Source organism: Pteropus alecto, unplaced genomic scaffold (genome assembly GCF_000325575.1).
Source record: "Pteropus alecto unplaced genomic scaffold, ASM32557v1 scaffold109, whole genome shotgun sequence".
Classification (NCBI taxonomy): domain Eukaryota; kingdom Metazoa; phylum Chordata; class Mammalia; order Chiroptera; family Pteropodidae; genus Pteropus; species Pteropus alecto.
Genome location: NW_006494608.1, coordinates 10,276,410 through 10,302,917, shown reverse-complemented (window position 1 = coordinate 10,302,917; position 26,508 = coordinate 10,276,410). Strand labels below are relative to the sequence as shown.

Here is a 26,508-nt window from a genome sequence, read left to right as displayed (position 1 = left end):
GCAGACCTGAGGAATGTAGTTCTCCTTGAAGTAGCTTCTCAGCTTGGGGCTGGCATTGCGTAGCGAGGCCATGGCAAGAGGCCCCACTGCGCTCCCCTCCTGCTCTCCACCGCTGGCGGGGCAGGAGCCCTGCGGGGGCAAGGGGCGGGCGCGTCCCTGGTTGCCCGGGCAACTGCGGGGCGGGGCGGGGAGGGATGGGGCGGGGCGTGCCGTATCCCGGCGACCCCAAGCCGGAGGCCGCGGGGAGGGAGGTGGGCCCTGGCCCGGGCGGAATGGGCCTGGGAGGAAGTGCTGGGAAGCCCGCCTCCGGGCGGCGGCAGTACCTGTGTGTTCCCTCCGGGCGCCCAGTGTGTGCAGTTCTACACGGAGTCCGGCTCCCCTCGAGCCGCCCCACACCCCACCTCTGCGGAGCCGCGGCAGCGTCGGGGACGGAGCGGCAGTGCTGCTGTTTTAGCAGCGCCGCTTCCGGGAGGCGGAGCTCGGACTCCCATTTCCTTCCTCCTCCGGCGGTCAGGCTCCCGCTCCTGGGGCGGCGGTTCCCGCTGGCTTTGCAGACCCCTGCGCCCGCCCCGCAGAGCCTCCTGCTCCAGGCCCCGCGCTGTGCCCTGGCTCCGGCGGCGACATGGGCGGCGCCCGGGACGCGGGCTGGGTGGCGGCGGGCCTTCTCCTTGGGGCCGGCGCCTGCTACTGCATTTACAGGCTGACGCGGGGCCAGCGGCGAGGCGGCCGCGGGCTCCGGCTGCGCCCCTCGAGGTCCGCAGGTGAGGCCACAGGGTGCCCGGCAGGTGGGTAGGGACAGGGGACAAGGGCACCCTAGGGGTGGGGGTCGAAGACGCCGCCGGCGCTCGTGGCTTGCCTGTGCTCCAAGTGCAAGGAGCCCAGGCACAAGGGAGGCCCAGGTGTAGTGGGAGGATTGTCCGCTCGATTGGGTGTGTGTAGGGTTCTGAGCCGCCTCCCTGCCTCCACTTCTTTGTTCAAAATCCTGGAATGAAAAATTGCCCAACTTTCCTGCCCGAGTCCGGCGTCACAGCTGAGGATTAGGTTTCTCAAAAGCATGTTGATTGCCTCTTGCGTTAAAGCTTGCTCCCGGCGGTTCTGTTACCGAAGGGATTCCCAGGCTCTGGACAGGGTGTTGGCGGAGCCTCGAGCAGTACATGAAATTATGCGTGCAATTACCCTGGCAGAGAGGACGCCAGAGGGGGACAGTTCTGCCTGGACTCAGCCCATACTCTGAAAAGGGAGGTACCTTGAAGTCACCGTGGTCTATATGTATGCAGAGTTGCAGAGAGATGCTGGAGATAGATGTAAATATAGCTATTTCAAAATGGAACAATTGCCACTCTCCTGGCGGACAAGTACAGTATTAGGTTTCTGACCAGAATCTGATTGGTGCATTGAAGAGGATTCTAACAATTTGCTGAATGTTTTGGAGACATAGCTAAGGTCATGGAAACTGTTAGGGCAGTAATTAAAAACAAAATCTGCCAACCAAGAAACTCGTCTCTACAAATGTAGAAAAGAACTAAATAGCTTTATTATGGAATAAGCATTAAACTAGATTGCTACACCCATCACAGGCAATCTGCTAATGGGATTGCAAAGATAGAATTCTCACCTCTTTATGTACCCAAACAGATGTAACCTATTTCGTATTACCTACGTGTTCTCAAGATAAACAACTTGTCTTTAAGAGGACTTGACAGCACCATTTGCTACTCATAGTTAATCCTAAATTCACTGGTAGTTGGGGTGGCTATTTGTGTTAACTAATTGCCTTTATCCAGAGGGAAAATAAGATTTCTCAGTATCTTTATGATAAACAGGTGGTTACAACATGGAGCCATGTGCCAAACCTAAACTCATAGAGACAAGATCAGCTCCATCTTCTTTGATGTTTCAAACAGATAATCCCAAAGTCCCTTAGACTTTCTTGGGTTGTAAACTGGCAAGAAGTTTACCTAGCTTTTAAAAAGATGTATATTTATATCAGAGACAAAGAAATTACAAGATTGCTCAAAGCAATGCTCTAAGAAAAGGGGTGGGGGATCTCTTCCTTTTGGCATAAGGGAAAAATCCATTTTTTAAAAAAGAGATGCACTTATTCTTACTTACAAATCCTAATTTGTTGTCTTTGTGTCAGAGATGTTTCTGTATAAGTAAATGATAAGTTGGCCTGGACTCATACCTTCTCAATTACATTGACGAAGACTTGGGGTCTTCTGTAGTTCCATACAAATATTAGGGTAGTTTATTCTATGAAAAGTGCCATTGGAATTTTGATAAGGATTACATTAAATCTGTAGATTGCTTTGGGCGATGTAGACATTAATATTAATTATTCCAATTTGTGAGAACAGAATATTTTTCCATTTACTTGTGTCATCTTCAATTTCTTTCATCAATATTTTATAGTTTATAGTACACATACAAGTCTTTCACTTCTTTGATTAAATTTATTCCTAGATATTCTTTTTGATACAGTTGTAAATAGGATTGTTTTCTTAGTTTCTCTTTCTGATAGTTTGTTATTAATGCATAAAAATGGAGTTGATTTTTGTATATTGATTTTGTATCCTGCAACTTTGGTGAATCCATTTATTCTAACAGTTTTTTGGTGGAGTCATTAGGATTTTCAGTATATAATGTTTTCTGTAAATAGAGTTTTACTTCTTTTTTTCTGATTGGATACTTTTATTTTTCTTGTCTAATTGCCCTGGGTAGGACTTCCAGTACTATGTTGAATGAAAGTAATGAGTGGGTATTTTTGTCTTGCTCATGAACTTTCAGTTTTTCACCTTTGAGTATGATGTGAGTGTGGGCTTATCATACCTGGACTTTATTACATTGAGGTACATTCCCTTTATACTCACTTTGTTGAGAATTTTTGTCATGAATGGAGGTTGAATATTGTCAGCTGCTATTTCTGCCCCTAGTAAGATGATCATAGGATTTTTGTCTTTCATTTTGTTACTGTGGTGTATCACATTGATTGACTTGTGGATGTTGAACTATCTTTGCATCCCAGGGATAAATCCCACTTGATCATAGTGTATGATCCTTTCAATGTATTGTTTGCCTTTTTTTTTTTCTTTTTTTTTTTTTAAGATTTTTGCATCTGTACTTATCAGGTATATTGGCCTGTAATTTTCCTTTCTTGTACTTTCCTTCTCTGATTTTGGTATCAGTGTAATGCTGGCCTCATAAAATGAGTTTGGAAGAGTTTGAGAAGGGTTGGTATTATATCTTTTTTAAATGTTTGGTAGAATTCACCATGCAGCCTTCTGCTCCTGGACTTTCGTTTGTTGGGAAGTTTTGATGACTGATTCAATATTCTTACTAGTAATTGGTCTGTTCAGATTTTCCATTCTTTCATGATTCAGTCTTAGTAGTTTGTATGTTTCTAGGCATTTTTTCATTTCTTTTAGGTTCTCCAATTTGCTGACATATAATTGTTTATAGTAGTTTATTATGATTTTTTGTATTCCTGTTATTGTAATGTCTCCTATTTCATTTTTTATTTTATTTCAGTCTCTTTTGCTTGATGAGTCTAACTAAAGCTTTGTCTTAGTTTATCTTTTAAGAAAACCAGCTCTTAATTTTGTTTATCTTTTTTGCTATTTCATTTATTTCTCTTCTGATCATTGTTATTTTCTTCTTCTTCTAACCTTGAGCTTAGTTTGTTCTTATTTTCTGGTTCCTTAAGGTATAACTTAGGTTATTCAAAATGCTTATCACTATGAACTTCTTTCTTAGAACTGCTTTTGCTACATTTTTATAAGTTTTGGTATGGTGTATTTCCATTCTCATTTGTCTCATATTTATTTTCCTTTTTGATTTCTTTGATTTATTGGTTATTCAGTATCATTTTGTTTTATCTCCACATATTTCTGATTTTTCCACTTCTCTTCTCGTAATTTATTTCTAGTTCATATTGTTGTGGTCAGAAAAGATGTGATATGATTTCAGTCCTCATAAATTTATTAAGACTTGTTTTGTGGCCTAACATGATTTATCCTGCAGAATGTTTCATCTACACTTGGGAATTATATTCGGCTTTTTGATGGAATGTTTTATAAATGTCTGTTAAGTCCACCTGGTCTATTATCTCCAGTGTTTCCTGATTGATTTCTGTCTAGATGGTCTATTGATGAAAGTGGGGTATTGACTATTTTTCCCTTTAGGTTTGTTAATATTTGCTTTATATATTTAGGTGCTCCTCTGTTGGGTGCATAAACATTTACAAATGTTATGCTCTTGTTGGATTGACCCTTTTATCATTCATTATATAATGTCCTTCTTTGTCTCTTATTTCCGTCTTTATCTTAAAATCCATTTTGTCTGATATCAGTTTAGCTATCTCAGTTTTTTCATGTTTTCCATTTGCATGGAATATCTTTTTTCATCCCTTTCATCTGTGTGTCTTTAAAGCTGAAGTGAGTCCCTTGTAGGCAGCATATAGTTGCTGCGATATTATGATTTATGATAAGAAATATGTATTTGTTCTTCATCCCCATTTCTGGCACAGAGCTCCTGAAACCCTTAGAATTTTCTAAGTGATGAGAGCCATAAAAGTGTGTCTTTTGTTATATTAATGAGATGACTTTTGGAAAGTGCCTAAGGGTGGAGGCTGGTTTTCAGTGGAGCAACCTTGCGATTATAAGATTGGGACTTTCAGTCACACCTCTCTGTCCTCCAGGAAGATGGGAGGGGCTGGAGATTGAGTCAATCACCAACGGCTTTCAGTCAGGCCTATGTAGTGAAGCCTCCATAAAAACCCAAAAGGATGATATTTGGAGACCTTCTGGGTTAGTAGACATGTGGAGATTTGGGTGAGTGGCACACCCAGAGAGGACATAGAAGCCACATGCACTTTTCCCATACCTTGCCCTATGCGTCTCTTTTATCTGTCTATTCCTGAGTTAAATCCTTTGTTTTTTTTCCAGTTTATTTAAACTTAAAAAAAGAACAGTTCACTCATTTCTCCTCTACTCTACCCACCTCCCCACAACCCTCCACCTCTGGCAACAGAGATCTGTTCTCTGTTTTTGTGAGCTTGGTTTGATCTTTCTTTTTTTCCCCGCCTTACATTCCACATGTAAGAGGAATCATGTGGTATTTTTCTCTGTCTGACATTTTCACTTAGCAAAATGCCCTCACAGTCCTTCCATGTTGTTGCAAGTGGCAAGATTTCATTCTTTTTATGGCCGAATAATATTCTATTGTATGTATATACCACATTTTCTTTATCCATTCATCCATTGTTGGACACTTAGGTTGTTTCCATATCTTGGCCATTGTAAATAATACTGCAGTGAACATGGGGATGCATATATCTTTTTGAATTAGTGTTTTCATTTTCTTTGTATAAATATCCATAAGTGGTATTACTGGGTCATGAGTCACATGGTAGTTCTATTTTCAATTTTTTGAGGAATCTCCATACTGTTTTTCATAATGGCTGTACCAATTTACATTCTTAACAACAGTGCAGAAGGGTTCCCTTACATACTTGCCAACACTTATTTTTTTGTCTTTTTGATAATACCCAAGATTTTAATCCATTATGAGTTTATATTTTGTATGGTATAAGATAGTAGTCCAGCTTTATTATTTTGCATGTGGCTGTCCAATTTTCCTGACATCATTTATTGAAGAGATTGTCCTTTCCCCATTGTATATTTTTGGCTCCTTTGTCACAAATTAATTGATCATATATGTGTGAGTTTATGTCTGGAGACTTTAGGGTTTTCTATATATATATCATGTCATTTGCAAATATTGACAGTTTTACTTTTTCTTTTCCAATTTGGATGCCTTTTATTTTTCTTTCCTAATTGTTCTGGCTAGTACCTCTGTTGAATAATACTCCGTTGAATAAAAGTAGCCGGAGTGGGAATCCTTGTCTTGTTGATCTTAGAGGAAAATTTTTCATCTTTTCACCATTCAGTATGATGTTTGTTAGCTGTGGGCTTGTCATAGCTATTATTTTGAGGTACATTCCCTTTATACTGCTTTGTTGAGAGATTTTATCAAAACTAGGTGTCGAATTTTGTCCAGTGCCATTTGCATCTATTGAGATGATCATATGATTTTTATCTTTCATTTTGTTAAAATCGTGTATCATGTTGACTGATTTGCAAATGTTGAACCATCCTTGCATTCCTGGAATAAATTTAAGTTGATTGTGTTGTATGAACCTTATAATGTATTGTTGAATTTGGTTTGCCTATTATTTTGTTGAGATTTTTGCATCTTTGTTCAAAGATATTGGTTTGTAATTTTCTTCTCTTGTGGCATCCTTGTCTGGTTTTGGTATAGGGTAATGCTGGCCTTGTAAAATGAGTTTGGAAGAATTTTCTCCCTCTTAGTCTCTATTTCATTTATTTCTGCTCTAGTTTTTATTTCCTTCCTTCTACTAATTTGGGCTTCCTTTGTATGTTAAATCGAAGCCTGCTCCTCAGGCCACAACTATTTAGATAAGAAAATATACCTCTTTCAGGAAAAAACTGGTTTCAGTCTACTACTTCTGCTGCTCCCTGGGGTATTAGCCTTAGGGAATCTGCTCAAGCCATTTACTGTCTTTTAATTTGCTCTAGCCTTGTGGGTCTTGTGGAGGGAAGTCCCATTGGCTTTCAAAGCTAGATGTTTTGAGGGCCCATTTCTCAGGTGGTAGTCTTAAAACTGGAGCACAGGATATGGGGCCCTTCACTCCTCTGGAAGAATCTGGGAGCTGTGAATTCCCTCCCAGTTGTGTTTTGCTGCAGCAGGTGTGGGTTTAGGGCAAAATTGTGTCTCAGCCTCTTCTACCTATTTTGATGTGTTTTTTTTTTTTTCTCATTTGTCCGATATGTAGGAGTCACTCAGTTTCCAGATTTCTTTCTGAGGGATTTGTTCCCCATTTAGCTGTAGATTTGGGGTACATATGGGAAGAGGTGATTTCAGTACCTTCCTACATCACAATCTTGAACCAGCACCAGATGATCTTTCTTTGCCTTAAAGTTAAAGAAATTTGTAATTACTATACTGTTGAGACTATTCAAGAGCATTGGAAAAGATGGAAATCGTCGCAATTAATTCAACAATCTAACAGCAAAACCTGACAAGGATAGCATGAAAAGACTATAAATCTGTCTTAATTATAAATGAAGATATAAAAATCTTATATAAAATGTTAGCAAATTAACTCCATCAGGGAATTAAAGTAACTATATAATATATAGTATGCTAATTATATATAATGTTATAAATATAATATGTAACTTAATAACATCAATTATATATAATAATATATAATATACCAATAATATATCAGGAAATATATTAGTGTAATTTATTGCATTAATAGATTAAAAGCAAAACACATGATGACCTCATAATAAAATAGCATTTGAATATTATTTCTGATAAAAACTTTCAGCAAGTTAGGAATAAATAGAAGGAAATGTTCTTAAGTTGATGGAGAATATCCATCAAAAGCCAAAAAGCAAACATATTTAATGGTGGAACACTAGTAGCATCTTTACTAAATTCAAGAACAAGAGAAGAATTGTTCCTGCTGCCACAACTACTATTCATTATTATCCTGGAGTCATAGCTAGCTTGAGAAGACAAGAAACAAATGTGTAAATATTAGAAAGGAGACAAAATTATAATTAGTAGGTGACATAATAACTTATTTGGAAAAAACCCAAGAGAATCAACTGATTAACTTTTAGAAGTAGAGTTTAATAAAGTAATTTGAGTACAAGATAAATATATCCAAATCAATAGCTTTTCGTATGTAAGTAATAACCAATTCAAAAATTTAGTTGAAAAGATCTCATTCATGATAGCTTTCATAAAAACTTTAAAAACTAAGAATACATCTAGCAAGAAGCCTATATGGAGATAATTTTAATGAAAGACGTAAGACTACATAAACAGGTAAGCATATTACCTGTTTGGATATTACTTGGTTGGAATGAGTCTGTATCATGACAATTATCTTGAACTTTATCTTGCTATAATGTTATTATTTGGTTGTCACTTTTCATTTCTTGTGAGAATTATAATTTCTCCTCAGTTTACTCGAGGAGATGGTGAACCACTGAACCTGAAATTCTTTTACAGTCTTATTGGTACAAAGCTAAGTGGAGAACTAGGACACACAGGTTTGCCTCACCATGTAATAGCAGTTCAAAAATTCACCAGTGGAGAAGCTGGGTATTTGGTGATCACCATCCTCTAAAGTGTTGAGAGTTTTAGGTTTATTTCTTTACCGAAAAAGTAACACCGTTTTTATTACAAATGCAAGCACAGAAGTTAGCATTTATGTACAAAATTTAAATGACTAAGTGGAATAGTGGTATAGGGGAAGTGAAAATATCTGGATTCTAGAGCCAATTTTGTTATTAACCAGTTTTGTGTCGTCTTAATAAAAATAATAACAAAACTATCCCAGACCTGCACAGTATTGTAGGCACTATTAACTCCCACTTAATAGATGAAGAAAATGAGGCTTAGAGAAGTTCAGTAGCTTAGCTGGAGTTAGAGCTAGATGGTGCCTTAGCCTTGGCTTACTTTAAACTAACACATTGCACCCCCTCCTTTCAAGTGAAAATTCTATGGTTTGACACTTTTCCCCATCAAATTTTGACTACTTAGAAAATAAATTGGTATAGTTTTAAAGGAAAAAGTACAGGTGTGACATCATATAGTACCTATTGTTATATAACCTTCTCCTCTCCCCCACCCTCCACTCCCAACAGTGTCCTGTGAGCACATACACTGTCTGACCTATCATCATAGTTTCACTTTTAAAGAATCGTGTTCTATGTTTATAACACAATTGTGTTATAAAAATGGTTTCTGGTTTTCCTGCGGTGATTTCTGTAAAGAGGGTTTAAAAAAAAAAAAAAAGTTAGAGCTAAATTCTAAAAGTCACTGAGCAGATCCAGCTTTTAACTATTCTAGCTTTTACTCAAAATGATTTCTTTTGTCATCACCCCCAGCAAGACTTTTTTTCTAGCATCCATCAATGCTTTGTTCTTATAAACCAAACAAAAATGCCACACCAGAAAACACAATTGGGTTACTGCCATAACTTTTCTCCTGCCTGAGGTGCTCCTAAAATCGTGATCAAAAAAGTTCTGCCTAATGTAAACCTTATTACTATAGGCAAGTGTTTCACTGGATGGGTGTACCTGATTTTTAAAAGAAACAATGCAGTTGGCGTCAGGGGTATATATTATTTGCATGCAGTGTCTTACTAAGAGGAAATACCAAGTGACTAATTTCTTAATGTCTGTAAGCCTCAGTTTCCCATATGTAAATTGAGAATCATAATAGTATCTTCTTCCTACAGTTACTTGAGTATTAAATGAGATGAAGCACATATAATGCTTAACACTGTGCCTGACATCAGAGTATGCATTCAATACTGTTTTTAAAATGTTTTAAATCTCATATTGATTTTAGGTGAACTTTAATTTTTTTCTTATACAGAAGATTTAACCAATGGTTCATGTGATGATGTCCTAAATGCTGAACAACTTCAGAAACTTCTTTACCTGGTTGAGTCAACCGAGGATCCTGTAATTATTGAAAGAGCTTTGGTCACTCTGGGTAACAATGCAGCCTTTTCAGCTAACCAGGTAAGTACCATAGTCTCAGCAAACTGGCTCCTCCCATTCTTAAACACCAGCAGTAATTGTGACCATAGTAATGTGATTATTAATAGGTTTCTAGATACCTATTAAGTTGGTCATAGGTATCATACTTTTAATAAGTATCTAATTAACACTTAGCATTTCATGGCCTTTTTAATTATTTAAAATTCAGAGGTAGGACAGTGAACACATCTAACATTTAAGTACATGCTTTACACTTTATATAGCTCTTATGAGGGTGATTCTGAGGCAGGTGGTCCCTGGACCACTTACCAACCACTAATCAATATAAATGGCTTCTACAAGTAGACACTTAACACCAAGACTAAAGAGCTTAATTCAAATACTTTCTTCCAGCCTCTGCCCTCATAAGAGTAATTTTTGTAGATATTTTTAGCTAATGCCCTTTGTTTTTGTCATGAATGCAAAATTATTTTGAATTTATACTTTCAGTTTTCTGCAGTATGGCAAGGTTTACTGTAAAGCTCTAGAGATTTATAATGAAATATAAAGACTCTTTGTGTGTTGCTCACATTCTTTCAGTTGCAAGTGACAGAATCTAGCTTAAATTATTTTAAACCAAAAAGAGAATATATTGAGCCTAGTTAACTTGGACATCCAAGAATAGCATTGGTACAGGCACAATGAATACAGTTTAAGCTTACCGAAAGTGTTATCAGAACTCTCTTTCTCTATCTTTTGGCTTTGCTTACCCCTGCTTCTTTTTGTATATTGGTCTTTGTCTCTCTGGCCACAAAGAGGTTTTCTTCACGGGGATGGAAAGAGAGCCACTGGCCTCTCAAGCCTTCATCCCTGTAGCTCATAATCCAGAAGGTGGAGCTGCTGTGCCAGAATCAGGAGCCACCCCTTTGCTGGATCAAGGCACTATGGACCATGATTAGCAAGGTTTGGCTCACATGAGCATCCATCAGCCAAATATCATGGATGAATGTAAACACAGTTGACCAGCAGTCCCGCCAGGGACTATATGAGATAGAGGAAGTGCCATGTCTACCCTGGTGGAAACTGGGGTGCCAGGCAAACAAAAACAACAGATGATGACTAATTTATTAGCATGCCCATGTAGGGTATTTCTGTTGCCATAGTTTTATATCCCTCTGAAACAAACTGCACTCATAGTGAGTCAGTAGCCACTGATGAATAAGTACTTTCTTGGGTAATGGGAGTTAGTGCCCCTCCTCATCAATTATAGTACCTTTATTTGCTTTAGCAGTACAGTTTAAAAAACAAAAACAAAAAACGTTTTCTAGTAACCACAAGTTCTTGGGAAAAACCAGGACCCGGAATCACCAAGGAAAAGGTTTTCTTCTCTCAGTGTTATGCCCGCCCTTCACAATAGAGTGGTGAATGGGGCTGCCGGTTAACAGTGGATGATGGCAAAATACTTTTTCTCCTTTTCTGAAAGTGTCATGTCTTGGTCTGACAGTAGTCATTTTCTTGTAAGAATCAAAGCAATCCATATGTCTTTCTGATGTTGGGGCCAAAGGTACATTGTAACACAGTGTTGCAATAGATCGTGAGAAACCCCCAGGTTATTTTCCCTTTGAAAATTTTGACACGGTTTTTCAAACTGCATGGAGCTCCAGTTCTGAAAGATGTTAATAGGTGTTGCTTTCACTCCCGACACTGAAAAATGACCTTCTTTTTGTGTATATTTTATAGAAATAGTTGTACTCCCATCCCCCACACAGTTGAAAATCCACATATAACTTTTGAGTCTCCAAAAACTGAACTGCTAACTAATAGCCTACTGTTACCAATGATATACACAGGTAGTTGATTAACACATAATTAGTGTGTTACATATATTATAAACTGTATTCTTATAATTAAAGTAAGTTAGAGAACAGAAAATGTTATAAAGAAAATTATAAGGAAGAGAAAATACATTTACAGTGTTTATTGAAAAAAATCTATGAGTAAGTGGACCCATGCAGCTCAAACCTGTGTTGTTCAAGGGTCATCTGTACATATTCCGTACTCCTCTCTTAAGAGATTTCCCTGTGGACATGAGCATTGATGCATTACAGTAAAGAAACATGTTTACTCTTGTTATACCCAAAGTTTCTCACACTTAACCACAAAACCTCCCTTTTTAAAAATGGAACATCTTTTAACATCTCCAAGGGCTAGTGTTCCAAAGAACACATTTTATCAAAACACTGCTTTAGTATTCTAAATCATAGTACTTTTCCAAATTCACATGTCATAGATAAGTCATATAACTAATCTCAAAAAAATTTTGTAAGTTGCTTTGAGATCATTACAGCTCTGCAAATCTTCATTGTATATCACCATGCTATAGTTTAAATAATTACATATCTTAATTTTATTTTCAGTTGATTTTCTTTATAATATGGATGGTAAAATTTTTTTAAAAAATAAGAATTATAGATTGTATACGGGAAAGCTATTTATAGTCATTGATTTTTATTTGTTTTTGTGTATATATGCAAAGAATTCAATGAATAGGGGTGTCTATTGATGTTATGGTCCTGTTTTTTTCCCTCTTAGGTCATTATTCGTGAATTGGGTGGTATTCCAATTGTAGGAAGCAAAATCAACGATCCCAACCACAGTATTAAAGAGAAAGCTTTAAATGCACTGAATAACCTGAGTGTGAATGTTGAAAATCAAATCAAGATAAAGGTAAATTATCTGAAATCACAAATGTGTGAGGTTATCTATAAATGAAAAATAGCAAAGATAAATAATGTAATTTTAGTAGACTATCCTTTATACTTTATGGCCAAGAATTACTTTTACTTTTTTCCAAGCTTTCTTGAAATATAACTGACATATAACATTGTGTGAGTTTAAGGAGATGATTAGATACACGTATATATTGCAAAATGATTACCAGCATAGCGTTAGCTAACACCTCCATCATTTTACGTAATTGCCCTTTTTTCTCCCCCTGTGGTGAGAACATTTAAGATCTACTCTTTTAGAACTTTCAAGTATATAATACAACATTATTAACTATAATCACCCTGTTGTACATTAGATCCTCAGAACTTATTCGTCTTATAACCAGAAGTTTGTACCTTTGACCAACGTCTCTCTATTTTCCCCACCCCATAGTTCCTAGCAACCACCATGCTACCCCTGTTTCTAGTAGGCTTTTTTAGGTTACATAATGTATATATGTATATATATAAGTGAGATCATTCATTATTTGTCTTTCTCTGTCTGACTTATTTCACTTCACATAATGTCTCCAAGGTCCATCTATGTTGTTGCAAACGGCAGGATTTCCTTTTTTTTTTTTTTTTTTTTTTTGATGGCTTAGTAATATTCCATTGTGTATATCACATCTTCTTTATCCATTCAGCCATTGACGGGTATTTAGGTTGATTCTATGTCTTAGCTATTGTGAATAATGCTCCAGTGAACATGGAAATGTGATATCTCATAAAGATAGTGATTTCATTTCCTTCAGGTACATTCCCAAAAGAGAGATTGCTGGATCATATGTTAGTTCTATTTTCAATTTTTTGAGGAACCTCCTTAGTATTTACCATAGTCATTATACCAGTTTACATTCCCACCAACAGTGCATGAGGTTTCCTTTTTCTCCACATCCTCGCCGACACTTGTTATCTCTTGTCTTTTTGATCATAGCCATTCTTACAGGTGTGAGGTGATATCTCATTGTGGTTTTGATTTGCACTTTCCTAATGATCAGTGATGCTTAGCATCTTTTCATGAAACTGTTAACCATTTGTATGTCTTCTTTGGGAAAATGTCTGTTCAGGTCCTCTGCCCAGCTCCAGAAATAACTCAGCTGGCCCATATAGTAATCTTGTTGCTTTTCACCATTGAAATGGTGAAAAGATTCAGAGATAATAAGGATGACATTTTAGGAAATGCTTTGAAAGACATCAGCATCTTATGAAAAAATATGATTTATAAAGAGCTAAAGAAATGCTATTTTTTTTAAAGGATGGGTGTGTCATGAAATTGTGACCAAAGAGAACCAGCTGACTTGTAACTATTTAGATCTTGAAACTAGATTAAAAATTTAATCTGTCTTTGCTTTACTGCCATTACTTTATTAAAGTAACATGGAAAAATTTGGTTATTTAAGAGTTAGTACTGGCTGGTTTCCACTGCCACACCTGAGAATGAGGTGCCTGTTGCTGGGACCATGCCCTCTGCTCTCCAAGACCATGAGTCCCATCCCCCTCACCCCAGGACCGTGACCCTGCACCTGCCGCAGGGCCCCCACCTTGGTGGTTGATAGTGCCGGTGGAGGTCAGGGTTGGGGAGAGCCCCCTGAGCACACTCCTTGGAAAGAGTTGATGTCAGGTCATGCAGGTGCTTTCAGCTACTCCTCAGTGGTCAGCTACATTCTCCATGATTTCAGGGAGAATGCTGAAGACTCTAGATTCTTCCCAAACATGAGAATATCACACCCACTCCTTACCCATTTTACGGGGAGAGAAAAAAAAACAAAACTAAGGCACCTACTCTGGCCCCGGAAATCATCCCTAGGCCTAGTGACGTCATCTACCTTTGAAAGATCAAGAATTCTCCAAAGTTGGTTCAGCTTTCATCTATCTGCAGGACCAACAGAAAGTGATCCTCAAAACTGAAGATAAGACTACCCATTGAGTCGGGAATAAGGAAAAATGAAGATAGCAAATTCGACAGAGCCACACAACTGCAGAGGAATCCTACATCAGCTCCAAAGACTCATAAACCTCGCTCTCCATTTCTAAACTTGGATAGACCTCCAGGGACCTCAGAGGCTCCTCAGACATGTAAGGACAGAAGGACCACAGGCAGAAATAAAGAAAATAACCAGCCCCAGATGTAATAGTGCTAATTCAGAAATGGGCAAGAACTGTAAAAAATGTTAAACTAATGGAACCTTCAGAAACATTCAGGACAATATTGTATCCATAACACAAGAACAGACAGCCAGTACAAGAAAGGCTTGTAGGGAACTTAAAATATAATTTTTTAAAGAAATAAACCATAAAATTCAAAGAACCAGCCAAGTAACAGAATGGACACAAGTGTATAATCTACAGGATGTTTGAGGAAATCTGGAACACAGGGACAGGATGAGAGGGTTTCTGCCTCCAGTGATGGTGGATGGGGCAATTTGACACCTGAGGAGGCAGCATATTAAAAATCTTCTGGGAAATATCCAAGCACTGAGCAAGATATGGGGAAAGATGGGAATCTGCTTCAGCTCTGAAGAGGTTTGCCAATGGAGAAGAGGGTCTGAGGAGATGAAGCTGGCTTCGACCCAAGAGCGAAGGGCCCAGGCCTGCAAGGGAGAACCATTCGCTGATCATCTCAGGGCTGACCCTCAAAGTCATGGTGAAACAGCAGCAATCAGCTGTATGGAGACTCCATCTTGGCTGTGTGACCTCAGGGGGCCCAGAAGCTGGATGACTGGTTTCAGGAGCTGGTGCCTTCCAGAACACAGCCATTTGCTGTGTGTCGTCTGCGGTTGCTTTGCATGCAGAGAAAGAATTGAGAGGTTGCAGCAGAGACAATGTAGAGCCCGGAATGCCAAAATATCTGGTCTTTTACAGAAAATGTTTACCAAACCCTGGTCCACCAGGCAGAAGGGTTCCTGCTTCATACTTAATGTAGGGACGGGAAAGAGGAGAGCTGTCAACAATGACTAGTAAAGAAACACATGGAAATTATAATTTTAGGTAGTGATAAGTGCTATGGCAAGTACAATATGGCAGCAAGCCAGTTATTGAGGGGAGTGGTGACTCGTTTGGACTAGATGGCCAGGGAAGCCCCCCGCGGAGGTGTGTGGAGAGGGAAATTGAGCTGTGCAGGGAGTGCAGTGCATGAAGATTAAAATCCACGTTAACGGGGTTCCAGACCATCTGGAGAGGTGCTGAGCAGGGTTGGCCAACACAGGTTGCGGGTACAGAGGAAGCTGGGTTCCCGGTTGGCTGAGGTGAGTGAAGGACAAAGGCATTGCATGAGATGAGGTCAAGGAACCCAGGCCATGGTTTTAAAGTAAGAGAGAAGCACCAGTGGAGATAAAGTGAGCCCAAAACTCAGCTTTTCATGCTACAAGACACACGTTCATTCACCAAATGTGGATCGAACACACTTTCTGTGGCAGGTTTTTCTTACAGAAATTTCTGTAACAGTATCTCCCTAAGGGCTGTCCTCGCCACAAAGTAGGGTCTGCATTTCCTCTCTCTTGACCCCTAGTAGGGTCCCGACGATCTCTGAAATAATGCTGCCATTATGCTCTGTAGTAAGCTGGCAAAGAGGCTGCTTCTCCTGGGGCTCTAGCAACCCCCACATTCCCATGCAGAGTCCCAGGAGGGAGGTTGAGATGTGAAAGACGGCTCAGTCTGCACTCCCAGCTGACAGTCCGCCCCTCGGTATGCATGAGCCCCTGGGAAGTGGGTCCTCCAGCAGCACACACTGCTGAGCAGGGCCTGCCCAAACTGCAGATTCCTGAGCAAAACTGTTGTTTTGTTTTAAGCTACTAGGTTTTGCAGTGAATTGTTACTCAACCACAGTAACTGTAGCACCTCCTATGTGCTGGTTGCAATATAAGTGACACACTGCCACCCAGTAACTGTTAGATCAGGAAGGAGGGAGTGTAGTGAAAAAAACACAAGGCCCCGACGCAGTGCAGAGCTGGACCCCATCTGTTCTGCTTGTGCGTTACGACCTTGCTGGTAGACAGTCTGGTCCCTGAAATGGTTCTTGCTCTGCCTGGTAAAAGCCACTAAGTGGGAGCCCCTATGTCATTCTGGCCGATAATGCCATAGCTTCAATAGCTCTGAAAGGCAAGGCAGTTATAATGCTGACTATAAATATATTCCATATTTCATATATCAGAAACAAAAAAATATGACTTTTCTCACTCTGCAAACTGGAGCAGCAAGGACAATTTCACATGATATAGTAATGATATCAGATTTCTGACCATGGCAAAATAATTTATTGAGACGCTTTTGTTTTGAATTCACTGTATGTTGCCCACTGTAAAAAGAAGTAATGAGATTGGGGAGCAGAGTGAAGAGGAACTGGTGGAGAGTGAGGGAGGTGGGTGGGAGGGTTGCCAGAGAAGTACAGGATGCCCAATTAAAGGTGAATTTCAGATAAATAAGGAAGAATTTTTTAGTATGTTTATCACAGTATTTTTTACTTGTGCTTTTGTTATTTTGGCAACCGTACATAAGAGACTAATTACCCCTCTTCAAAATGAGAGTTAGACATAGGTGAAGAATTCAGCCTGCTAAAGAAACTGCTCCCAGAATATGTGGTCAGATATAAGCAGGTTCTTTGCTGATTGTCAGTGGTTCTACAAAGTAAATTAAATATTTACTACGTGCCAGAAATTTAAAGGATGACAAATAACCACACATCCAGAAGCCAGTTGTCATCTGCACATCAGAAACTGAAGAATATTCCACCTGAATCCCACAGATCTCTGATGAGCATGCCCTGCCCCGTCCTGCATCACTCAACTTTTTTTTCAAATAAAAATTATTAAGTACGTAAGGTGAAAAGCAAAGTTAATACTGGCTAATGGGACAATTTGTAATTTCTTAGCATTTTATATTAGGAAATTTTTCTTACTAGTTAGGACTTTTGGTGGAGTTCAGATTTAGTTAGGTGAATACCAGTTATCTGTAAGATATAATTTTTCCACAGTAGAAAGATCATGGCCAGACATAGAAAATAGAGTTTCAGAAAATTTTCTCTGATACTGGATTTAGTTTTGTCATGTGTGAAATAAGAGTACTGCCAGCATTGCATTACTTTGTGCCAGTGATGGTTAACAATATTGTGAAGTAGTTCATATACATACACCTATGTCAGTAAGAACCGTGGGCCAAATATCATTTTGCCTGTGCTTGCTTTTGATAGGACTCTAACGAAGACTTCTATTTCATTTTGCACCCTGCCCTCCCCGCCACCCCCCCACACCCTGTTCTTCTAACTTGATGTAGCTCCTAGACTTTACTGTTAAGGTACTTACCATGATACAAAGTGGCCTCGCACAAACTCCTCCTTAATTCTGGTGTGCCCAGACCAGATGACAGAAAGGTAGACTGAGTTGGGAGGCCCCCAACAAATGAGAGGCCACTTGGTACTGAGAACATGGCCTCTGGAATTGGACATTTCTCACACTGGGATCTTCAGTTCCCTGAAGACTTTAAAGCCATTTTCTGTAAGATGGCCATAATAACACCCACCTCATTAGAGCTGTCTTACAAATTAAGTGAGGTATATTTTTGAAATGCTCAGCACAGCGCCTGGCTTTTTAAAAAAGTCACCAAACGTGAGGGTTGGATAGAAATGTCATCTTTTCTGAGGAGCCAGTCTTATCCTGAACAGTCACCCTACTCCACTTTGTAGAAAAGTTACTCTTCAAAAGAAAAACTTTGGAGATTCTAAGATGCTAACTTTTTTTTCCCCTACCTCCAGATATACATGAATCAAGTCTGTGAGGATGTCTTCTCTGGCCCCCTGAACTCCCCCATGCAGCTGGCCGGGCTGAGACTGTTAACAAACATGACAGTTACCAATGACCACCAGCACATGCTGAACGGTTACATTACAGACCTGTTCCAAGTGTTGCTTACAGGAAACGGGAGCACCAAGGTACAAAGGAAACAGTTATTATTTGAAGTACGGAGAGCTATAGCATCAAGCTTATAAGATTGGAATTGAATTTACAGGTCACCTATCTTAAGTTGATGGCCCTCAAAAAACGAAAGTTTATTAAAAACCATTACATGGGTCCAAAAAAGAAATTATTTTTATTCCATTATACTGAATTTCAAAATTGACTTGTGAAAATAATCTATTTCACTTAATCAATAGATTGGTATTCATTTGGTTTTCTGCAAGTCAGTTTACCTTTTACTTAAGTGAAGTAGCTAGCCACCACCCATCATATATAGGAACATTGTGATTAAGTGATAGTGCTGGGTAATTGAATTTTTGCCTACCTTAGGGTTAAAAAAACATTTTTTTGATTCAGACATTATTGGTTGAAAAATCTTTCTAAAAACACTTTTAAGTTTTAGTAATGGATGTCTCAGTGCTTCTCTTTGACCTGTTAAGTAGACATAGGCAACAAATTGAGCTGAATTCAGTAGGATCTCAGGAGACAACCTATGAAAGTTACTTGAGTAATCCCTTATATTAGTGTGCATTCTTATCAAATGCCATTTTTCAAGAAATAGCATAAAAACGGAATAGTCTAATCAAAGGTTCTGATTAGTTGTGTTGATCTGTCAGTGTTTTACTATATTGGTCTGTTCTCTGGCACAGTGAGAGAGAAATGCACAAGCATTTTTTACCAAATGTGAAGCCAGACTCCAAATATTCAATGTCACTGAAGTTGTTTCTGAGGTTATCAAATTGTGATTACAGGAGAGTCTTACTATAGTCCTTTTAAAATTTGTTCTGAGATGTTTTTATATGGGCTTTCCATGTTTCCAGTAGCCAAATTTATTTGGATCTGGTCCAAGATGTACCCAAAGCCATTCAAAATTAAATGTAATATTCTTATTAGCAATATTTTAACGTTATTGTTCCATCCATCAACAATTTCCAAAAGGCACGCGCCCATCACAATCTCTCCAGTGGAACAAGGTTACTCCAGCCTTTGATGGTCCATGGAAACTCCCTTCCCTCTCTCCCATGGCATTACAGCTGTAGGAAAAATCCTCTGCCTTTCTCTGTAGCTGCCTTACCCAAAACCTCAGGAACACTGTGTTCAAAGCCAGGCGAGTCTGTCCTGGGGGCTGTGTATATCTGTCTCAGACATGGTCTATGTTTTAATATATTTTATGACTTTTTAAAAGGTGACTCACACCACAATAGTATGTTCTATTTTTGTTTTGTTTTTCCATTACATTGCCTAGAACGGTATTTCTGGGATAAAAAATTTGCTTTTTTGGTCTGACTGGGAAGCTAACCAATTATAACATTGTTTCTTCATAAAAAATGAGTTTAAAGTTCCAACTTGCAAATGAACTTTGGATAGTAATCCATTTATAAGTGAGAAAATGTAACATTTTAGACATTTTCTTAGTAAATAACCACCAAAATGACTTTAAAATCATATTTTTAATAAGCGATTTCACTGTACTATATAATAACTTTTTGGTTCATAACTAAATACTAGTGGAAAATTAATGTAGATAAACCTAGTGTTTGCTACATCTGCGGTGAGCAAAGAAAACTAATGGCTTGAAATAAATATCCTGGAGTCACCACAAGGTGGCACACATAAGAGAAAGACAGGACTTAATATGGTTTCAAACCAAAATACATATAGCTATTTAATCTGTAGTTGTATTCTGACTTTTTATATACTTTTGCATGTTTACTTCCCTTCTACAGAGGATAGCAACATGGAATTTTAGTTCGGGATACTAAATAGCTATTGCCGACCCTATTTCCTGGTTGTAAACCTGCCCTGTTTACCACTAGGGGGCCTTTTACATTCTATTGACTTCATCAGGCTTATTTAATAGGTTCAGGATCATCCTATTTCAAAACTCGTCCCTGTTTTCTTAATTAAAACTTCATTGATGTTGGAGACAAATGTTTATTCCTAATGCTTATTCTCCATGTTGCTGGCAGCCAGTCAGGCCAGACCCAATCTGACAGTGACTCCAGGAAGTGCACTAAAGAAAGGTCAGAAGTCATCTTTACACTTTACCTTAAGAGGCTGTAATTTATGGAGGGTACTTGTTAGAAAAACATGATCTCCACACACACAAGAAACTTACCCGTGGTTTCCCCTGGGGAGTGGGGCAGGCAGATAGGGCGGTGACTTTTGTTTTTACTTTGTTCCCTTCTGCACTGTTTGAAATTTATCATGACCATTTATTCATTTAATTAAATTTTCAATGGTTGATAAAAATAAAATTAAGCAAAGCCATATATCCTCCTCCTTAATGAATAAATTAGTATGCACAACATAATAAAAGGAATATGTGAATATATAGGATAGGTATGTAAAGATCAGAGGAAGAATACAGAAACTTAATAATGATCATTTCTGGTCATGGAAATATGGGTGAATTTCCTTTTTCTTTGTGCTTTTCTATCTTTTTTTTTTTTAATGTTCTATAGTAAGCACATAATGCCTTCGTAATCCAAGAAAGTTTTATAAAATAAGCATCCAGGTTCCTTCCCAAGTCTAGTAGGGAACCCATTTGTCACCTTTTTCTGACTTCAGAACCCCCTCCATGCTCCTCACTTTCTGTTAATTTCAGGTATCTTATAGAAGTATAGTTCTACATGACCTTTATTTTTAAAGTAGGAATTCTACTTGAATGTTTTTATTAGTAATTTTTCACTTATAACTGATAAGAATGCTGACATTTTAACTACTTGCTCTAATATAACATTTGTTTGCTGCTTATTCATAGCACTGCCTATTTAAATGATTGTAAAACATTTTTCAAATTAAAAAAAGGTAAGGTCAAAGATTCATTATGACCTAAAAAGAGCTATATTGTGATTTTAGTCTTAGTGGTAAACTGTTCCAAAATTTTCATACTTTAAATAGAAATAAACTGAACTTTGAGACAGTACTTTTTTGTTCCAAAGATATTTCACCTAACAGTAATCATAATAAAGATCATTTATGGAATACATGTTAAGCTTACCAAGTGTTAGGTATGCATGTGGGGGGAGGGGTGGATAGTGAAGACATTCACAACATTCTCCCTAGCTCCCTAACACTGTAATTGAAAAAATAAGGTTTAAATAAAACTGCTGTATGATTAAGTGCTCTGAGAGAGGTGCCAAGTGTTACAAGTGTGTGTGGTGGGGGAAATGTAGCTTTTACATAAGATGAATTGAGAAGGCTTCATAGAATTGAGATAATTTGAGCCAGACCTTGAAGCATGGGCAGGACTTTAAAATGTGGACATGGGGAGAGGACAGGGAGAGAAAATTCATGCTTGCTACTCTGAAATAAATCAGTATTATTCTCATTTCAGGTTCAAGTTTTGAAATTGCTTTTGAATTTGTCTGAAAATCCAGCCATGACAGAAGGACTACTTGGTGCCCAAGTAAATAGTTTACATATTTGTTTTGTAAATATACAAATGTAGAGATTTAGACAGATCTGTATAGATTTATCCCTTTTAAAATGTTAACAGGGATTACTGGGTGGCTTAAACAACAGAAATTTTTCACAGTTCTGGAAACTGGAAAGTCCAGAATCAATGTGCTAGCAAATTGGATTCCTGTGAGGGCCCACATCAAGGTTTGCAGACTGCTGCCTTCTCGCTATATCCTCACATGTCAGAGCAGAGCTCAGGTCTCACCCTCTTAAGGGGACTAGACTCCACCCTCATGACCTCATCTAAACCTAATTACCTCCCAAAGGTCCTGCCTCCAAATACCATCATGTTGAGGGTTGGGGAGAACACAAGCATTCAGTTCTGAGCAATATTGTGTGATGGGGTTTTGGGGGGGGGCGGGGGGGTTGCCTATATGAATTTCCTAAATTTTTTGTAATGAGCGTATTTTACTTTTAAAATTTTTGAAAAGTTCTCCCTAGAAAAATTATGTTTCTGTCTCTACTCAATTAGGAAAATTACATTTTTACATCTGTTTGTGTTCTCATGTATCTTAGTATCCACTGACTGGCTAGTATTTATTGAGTCTCTGGTATGTGCCAGATGCTGGACCGAGTGCCCAGGTATACCAGTGAGCACAGCATAACATGGTGCTTATCCTCATGGTGCTTACGATGCAGGGAGAAGAAATAAAAATATGTAACCAAGATAATTAAAAGCTGTGATAAGTGTTCTGAAGGAAGCAAAGGTAGTGCAGAGATAGAATGGACCTCAACTCCTATGGAAAAAGGGATCCTGTTGTATTCATCTGCTCATCCCTGTGCCCTGCAGTGTAGGTGAACAGTAAATGGTGAATTAATGAAGACTGTATGATGGATGTTAAAAAGGAAATGGATGTTTTTCCAAATGATTCCATTCTAGGATTCCAAGGAAGTAGTATTTTTCAGCTAAAGCACAAAACCTCCTTTCCATTGTTATACCATGTGGGAGGTGTATAAGATTTTACATTTATGTTATACAATTTTAAGGATAGTTTTCTATGACAAGATTTTAAAAATGTATTCAGTGCAGTTTTAAAATGTGAAAAAATACATGAAAAATACCTTTATATATTAAAATAATACTCATTGTTTCCATTTCAGGTGGATTCATCATTCCTTTCTCTTTATGATGGTCACATGGCAAAGGAAATTCTTCTTCGAGTTCTTACTCTATTTCAGAATATAGATAATTGCCTCAAAAAGGAAGGCCATTTAGCTGTTCAGCCTACTTTCACTAAAGGTTCACTGTTTTTCCTGTTATATGGAGAAGAATGTGCCCAAAAAATGAGAGCTTTAGTTAATCACCATGATGCAGACGTGAAGGAAAAGGTAACAATAATACCTAAATTCTGACTGGTTGGTCATATTTTTCCAAAAAGTAAAGCAGTCTGGAAGAAATGCACAGAAACATTTTTCATCTTCCTTAAAAGAGATTCCTTCAGCTGCTGAATTTAAACAGTAAATACCATGTTTCATCACTTACACAGGTATAACTTGCCATGGTCTTCTGGTTTATTTTGGACCATTTTATTGATACCAAATGAATATAACAGCTTGTTCTGAAACATTTATTTCTTTGTTGCTATTTGCTGAAATACTTTATTTCCCTTACATGAAGTGACAGTGACCTTATTATGTGTAAGCTACCCTTCTGTTTGCTATGATTTGAGAGCATTAGTATATGTTTCAGAACTGCTATAGGAATAAGCTCTTGAGTCCACCTGCCAGCCTAGCCATACTGCTTTCCAAAGTCTATTCTAATCATTAGAATCTATTCTAGTCAATGAAAATTGTAAACTTGTAGAAGAAATGTTCCCTAGTACTTACCCACTCCCATTCATTGTGCCAGTATGTAAAGACGTGTGTATAAAATACTGAAATTAATCAAAATGTCCATCTGTAGGTAGGTGGTTAAATCAATTATGTAGTCTTAACAAAGCAGGTCTGAATGTACTAATGTGGAAAGACACCCATGAAATATGGATGTATTTTTTAAATGAAAAATATTTATGCTTATCTATGGATAGAACACTTCTAGAATGATATAGACTCCTGGGAGTGAGACTGGGGAGTGAGGAAATGACTTTTCTATGTACACCTTCTACTGTTTGAATTTTTTACTGTGGCATAAATTTTATAATAATTTTTTAAATAAAAAGGAAAAAAGTTATATTTTCTCCCCTTAACTGACACTACTTTATTAATTTTCATCCATATTTTACTTGACTAGAATTACAATATATGAAAATGTCTCAGCTGTCATAGCATTTTTATTCCATAAGCTACTATAACAATTTATTAATATTTTTGAATTCAGCCAGGTTTTATAATATTCAAGTTCATAACCACCACCATGCGTAGTATTAAGTAAACCAGTATGCAAGCAGAAGCCTTCCTATTAATGTATTTAAGGCAAAGCTTTAAGAGTACTTTAAATTTCATTTGTAAATACATGGATTTCCATAGGAGGTCACAAATCGTCAAACATAAAAATGTGTATTTTTCAGGGTTATCCTGATAGAGAAATCAAACTTGGAGGAAATATTTTTACAGTAGAAAAGGAGTTAGTATTAAGATTAAAACATGTAAATTCCCAATTGGGTACAGTAGTAATGTACACATAATGGCTAAGAATAATACTTTTATTGATCAGTGATACAAACATAAGTATTAATTCCCTGAAAGGTACATTTCTTTATAATAATTTTTTAAATCTCCCTCATTTAATGAAAATATGTATTCAGAATGCACACATTAAAAACCAAGATTTGGTTTCAATGTGCTTTAGCAGCATTGGATTCTAAAACTGTCTGTTCTTTTCCTCTGATTAGTTTGAATAAATAACCAATTTCCTGGAGATCATAGCATTGAGTCTGAAATGTCAAAATGCTAGAGAAAAGGGGAAGTCGTTTTTAACTGCCCAGAAAAAATTACATAATGACCATGCACAAGCAGATCTTTGTCTATGGCACATCATGGCTTTTATTAGATGGGATTTCTCCAAATTGATGGTTCCACCCTCTTGGGCGATGAGGAATATCATTGTTCCTCAGTTCCCACAGGAGAAAGGGAAAGTTCAATAAAATCTCACATACTGGTATGGATGCTAGCTAATCAAAGAGGAAAATGGAATTGACTTAGAGGGTAAGACATTAAAAGGTATTACTATGTATATTAGGCTGAATGGAGGGTAAAGGAAGGATTGGTCTTATTTTTCAAAAATTTGTTTTCACTTTGCACATAAACCCTTCAAAATGTAGGTAAGTGAAAGATAAAATGGGAAGAACCACTCAGTAGTGAGATTCTACAAGGAGAGATGAAGCTCAATGTCCTTCTTAATGATAAAACGTCAAAGTAGAAGGAATGTGAATGGTTATTAAAAATTAAAGCTTGTGAGGCAGCCGCGAAAAATGAGGCAGGCCCAATTAAGTGGAACTAGAACACAATTTAAAGTGCTTAGAGACCCTCAGTTAAATGGTACACATGAATACAAAAATAATGTTAAGGCCATTCACGGAGAAGAAATAATTGAGCAAGATGTACCTGGCTTGCTTCGTAGAGCAGAGGTAAGATGATTTTCAGTCAGCATGCAACAGCGAGGGAGGTGACCACAAGAACACTGGCTAGTATTCGAGCTATATACCCCAGAACAAATCTACCACAAACCTAATATTCTGATCCACATCTGCTTGTTAAATGTTCCTTGGAAGTGAAAAAGTTTATGCTTGTTCAGTTTTTTTCTGTAGGTTTATCTTATGGGAAAAATGTTTGTTTAATGCCCCCAAATCACATACATTCACATGCATTACATACGTACATATTACATACACATTTCCCCTTGACTGATTTTCATCTTTGTAGATAAAAATGCTAAATTTTACTAAAGATCATTTACATTTATTATGGCTTTCCAAATTTTACAAAATGGGTGAGATCAAGTTAGTCGTCAGGGTTTAATGTCCTAATATATATATGCTTAAATCTGCAATAGGAACAATACGTTATGAAAAGCATTAGCCTATTTTCAGCTTTCAGATCTTCCTATCTGTATTAGGCAGTGATATCTCAAGAAATCTTTTTCTCCCTCATATTTTCAAAGTGCTTTTTAAAAAATCACTATTATTCACATTTTTTGGAGGTAGGTCAAAATTCTCCTCGTTGCACATGAGGAAACAGGCACAGTTAGCATAGGTGATTTGTTTCAGGGTACACAGAAAACCCATGATGGAATTAAGTAGCTAACATATAGCATGCACATATATGTGCTATAGAGCACTGCCTAGGTAGAATTTGGTGTAGAAAACCTATTTTAATTATTGATTATAAAGTTCATTTCACTGATACTATGGATCAAGAAAATAGAATGGGCCTCCATCTGGTCAGCTCTCTCCCTTAGGAAAGTTCAGAGTAATCAAGTGACTATACAGATCGCTTATAGGACTAACACTCAGGTCAGCTGATTCCCATCTTTCTTTTTTTTTTTTACCATTAGTATTCCACAGTGGCTTAATAAAAGCAGAATCATGCTTATGGGTCATGTAATATAAAAATATTAGACATCTGAATCATGTAAAACAAAATACTTATTGATATATTTAGAGTTACTGCTAAGAAACCAGAAAAAAATTGAGTGTATGGAGAGAAAATAAAATTTAATTCAAAGTACACTATATAAACATTTAAGATCTGCATTTATCTTCATAAAATATTTCCTTGCATCTATATTTGTGCTTAGTG

At 37.7% G+C, this 26,508-nt stretch overlaps 2 protein-coding genes across 5 annotated transcripts in view; one reads left to right on the top strand and one right to left on the bottom strand.

The window, feature by feature from the left end:
• The window catches only part of FBXL13 (F-box and leucine rich repeat protein 13), a 257,446-nt gene extending 257,003 nt beyond the window's left edge, over positions 1–443 (bottom strand). Inside the window, 1 exon segment of the mRNA XM_025041933.1 lies at positions 324–443. The gene's annotated coding sequence lies outside the window, so the exon portion shown is untranslated.
• Positions 444–466: 23 nt separating this feature from the next.
• Positions 467–23,941, top strand: ARMC10 (armadillo repeat containing 10). Of its 4 annotated transcripts, none has more exons than XM_006925394.3 (6): positions 467–761; positions 9,484–9,632; positions 12,183–12,317; positions 18,105–18,281; positions 21,647–21,718; positions 22,873–23,941. In XM_006925394.3, exons 1-6 carry the CDS (start codon positions 623–625, stop codon positions 23,122–23,124), a joined length of 924 nt encoding a protein of 307 aa, XP_006925456.1. In that variant the 5' UTR covers positions 467–622; the 3' UTR covers positions 23,125–23,941. The 4 variants fall into 4 exon arrangements, with proteins under 4 accessions (XP_006925456.1, XP_015455012.1, XP_015455014.1 ...); XM_015599526.2 differs by having other exon boundaries at positions 467–785; XM_015599528.2 differs by lacking the exon at positions 18,105–18,281.
• The last annotated feature ends 2,567 nt before the right edge of the window (positions 23,942–26,508 follow it).

Excerpts from the sequence above, each read along its gene's own strand:
- ARMC10 (XM_015599526.2), top strand. The coding sequence starts at position 623 with ATGGGCGGCGCCCGGGACGCGGGCTGGGTGGCGGCGGGCCTTCTCCTT. Across the intron at positions 18,282-21,646 it reads CAGGAAACGGGAGCACCAAG|GTTCAAGTTTTGAAATTGCT; the intron begins GTACAAAGGAAA and ends TTCTCATTTCAG. Across the intron at positions 21,719-22,872 it reads AAGGACTACTTGGTGCCCAA|GTGGATTCATCATTCCTTTC; the intron begins GTAAATAGTTTA and ends TTTCCATTTCAG.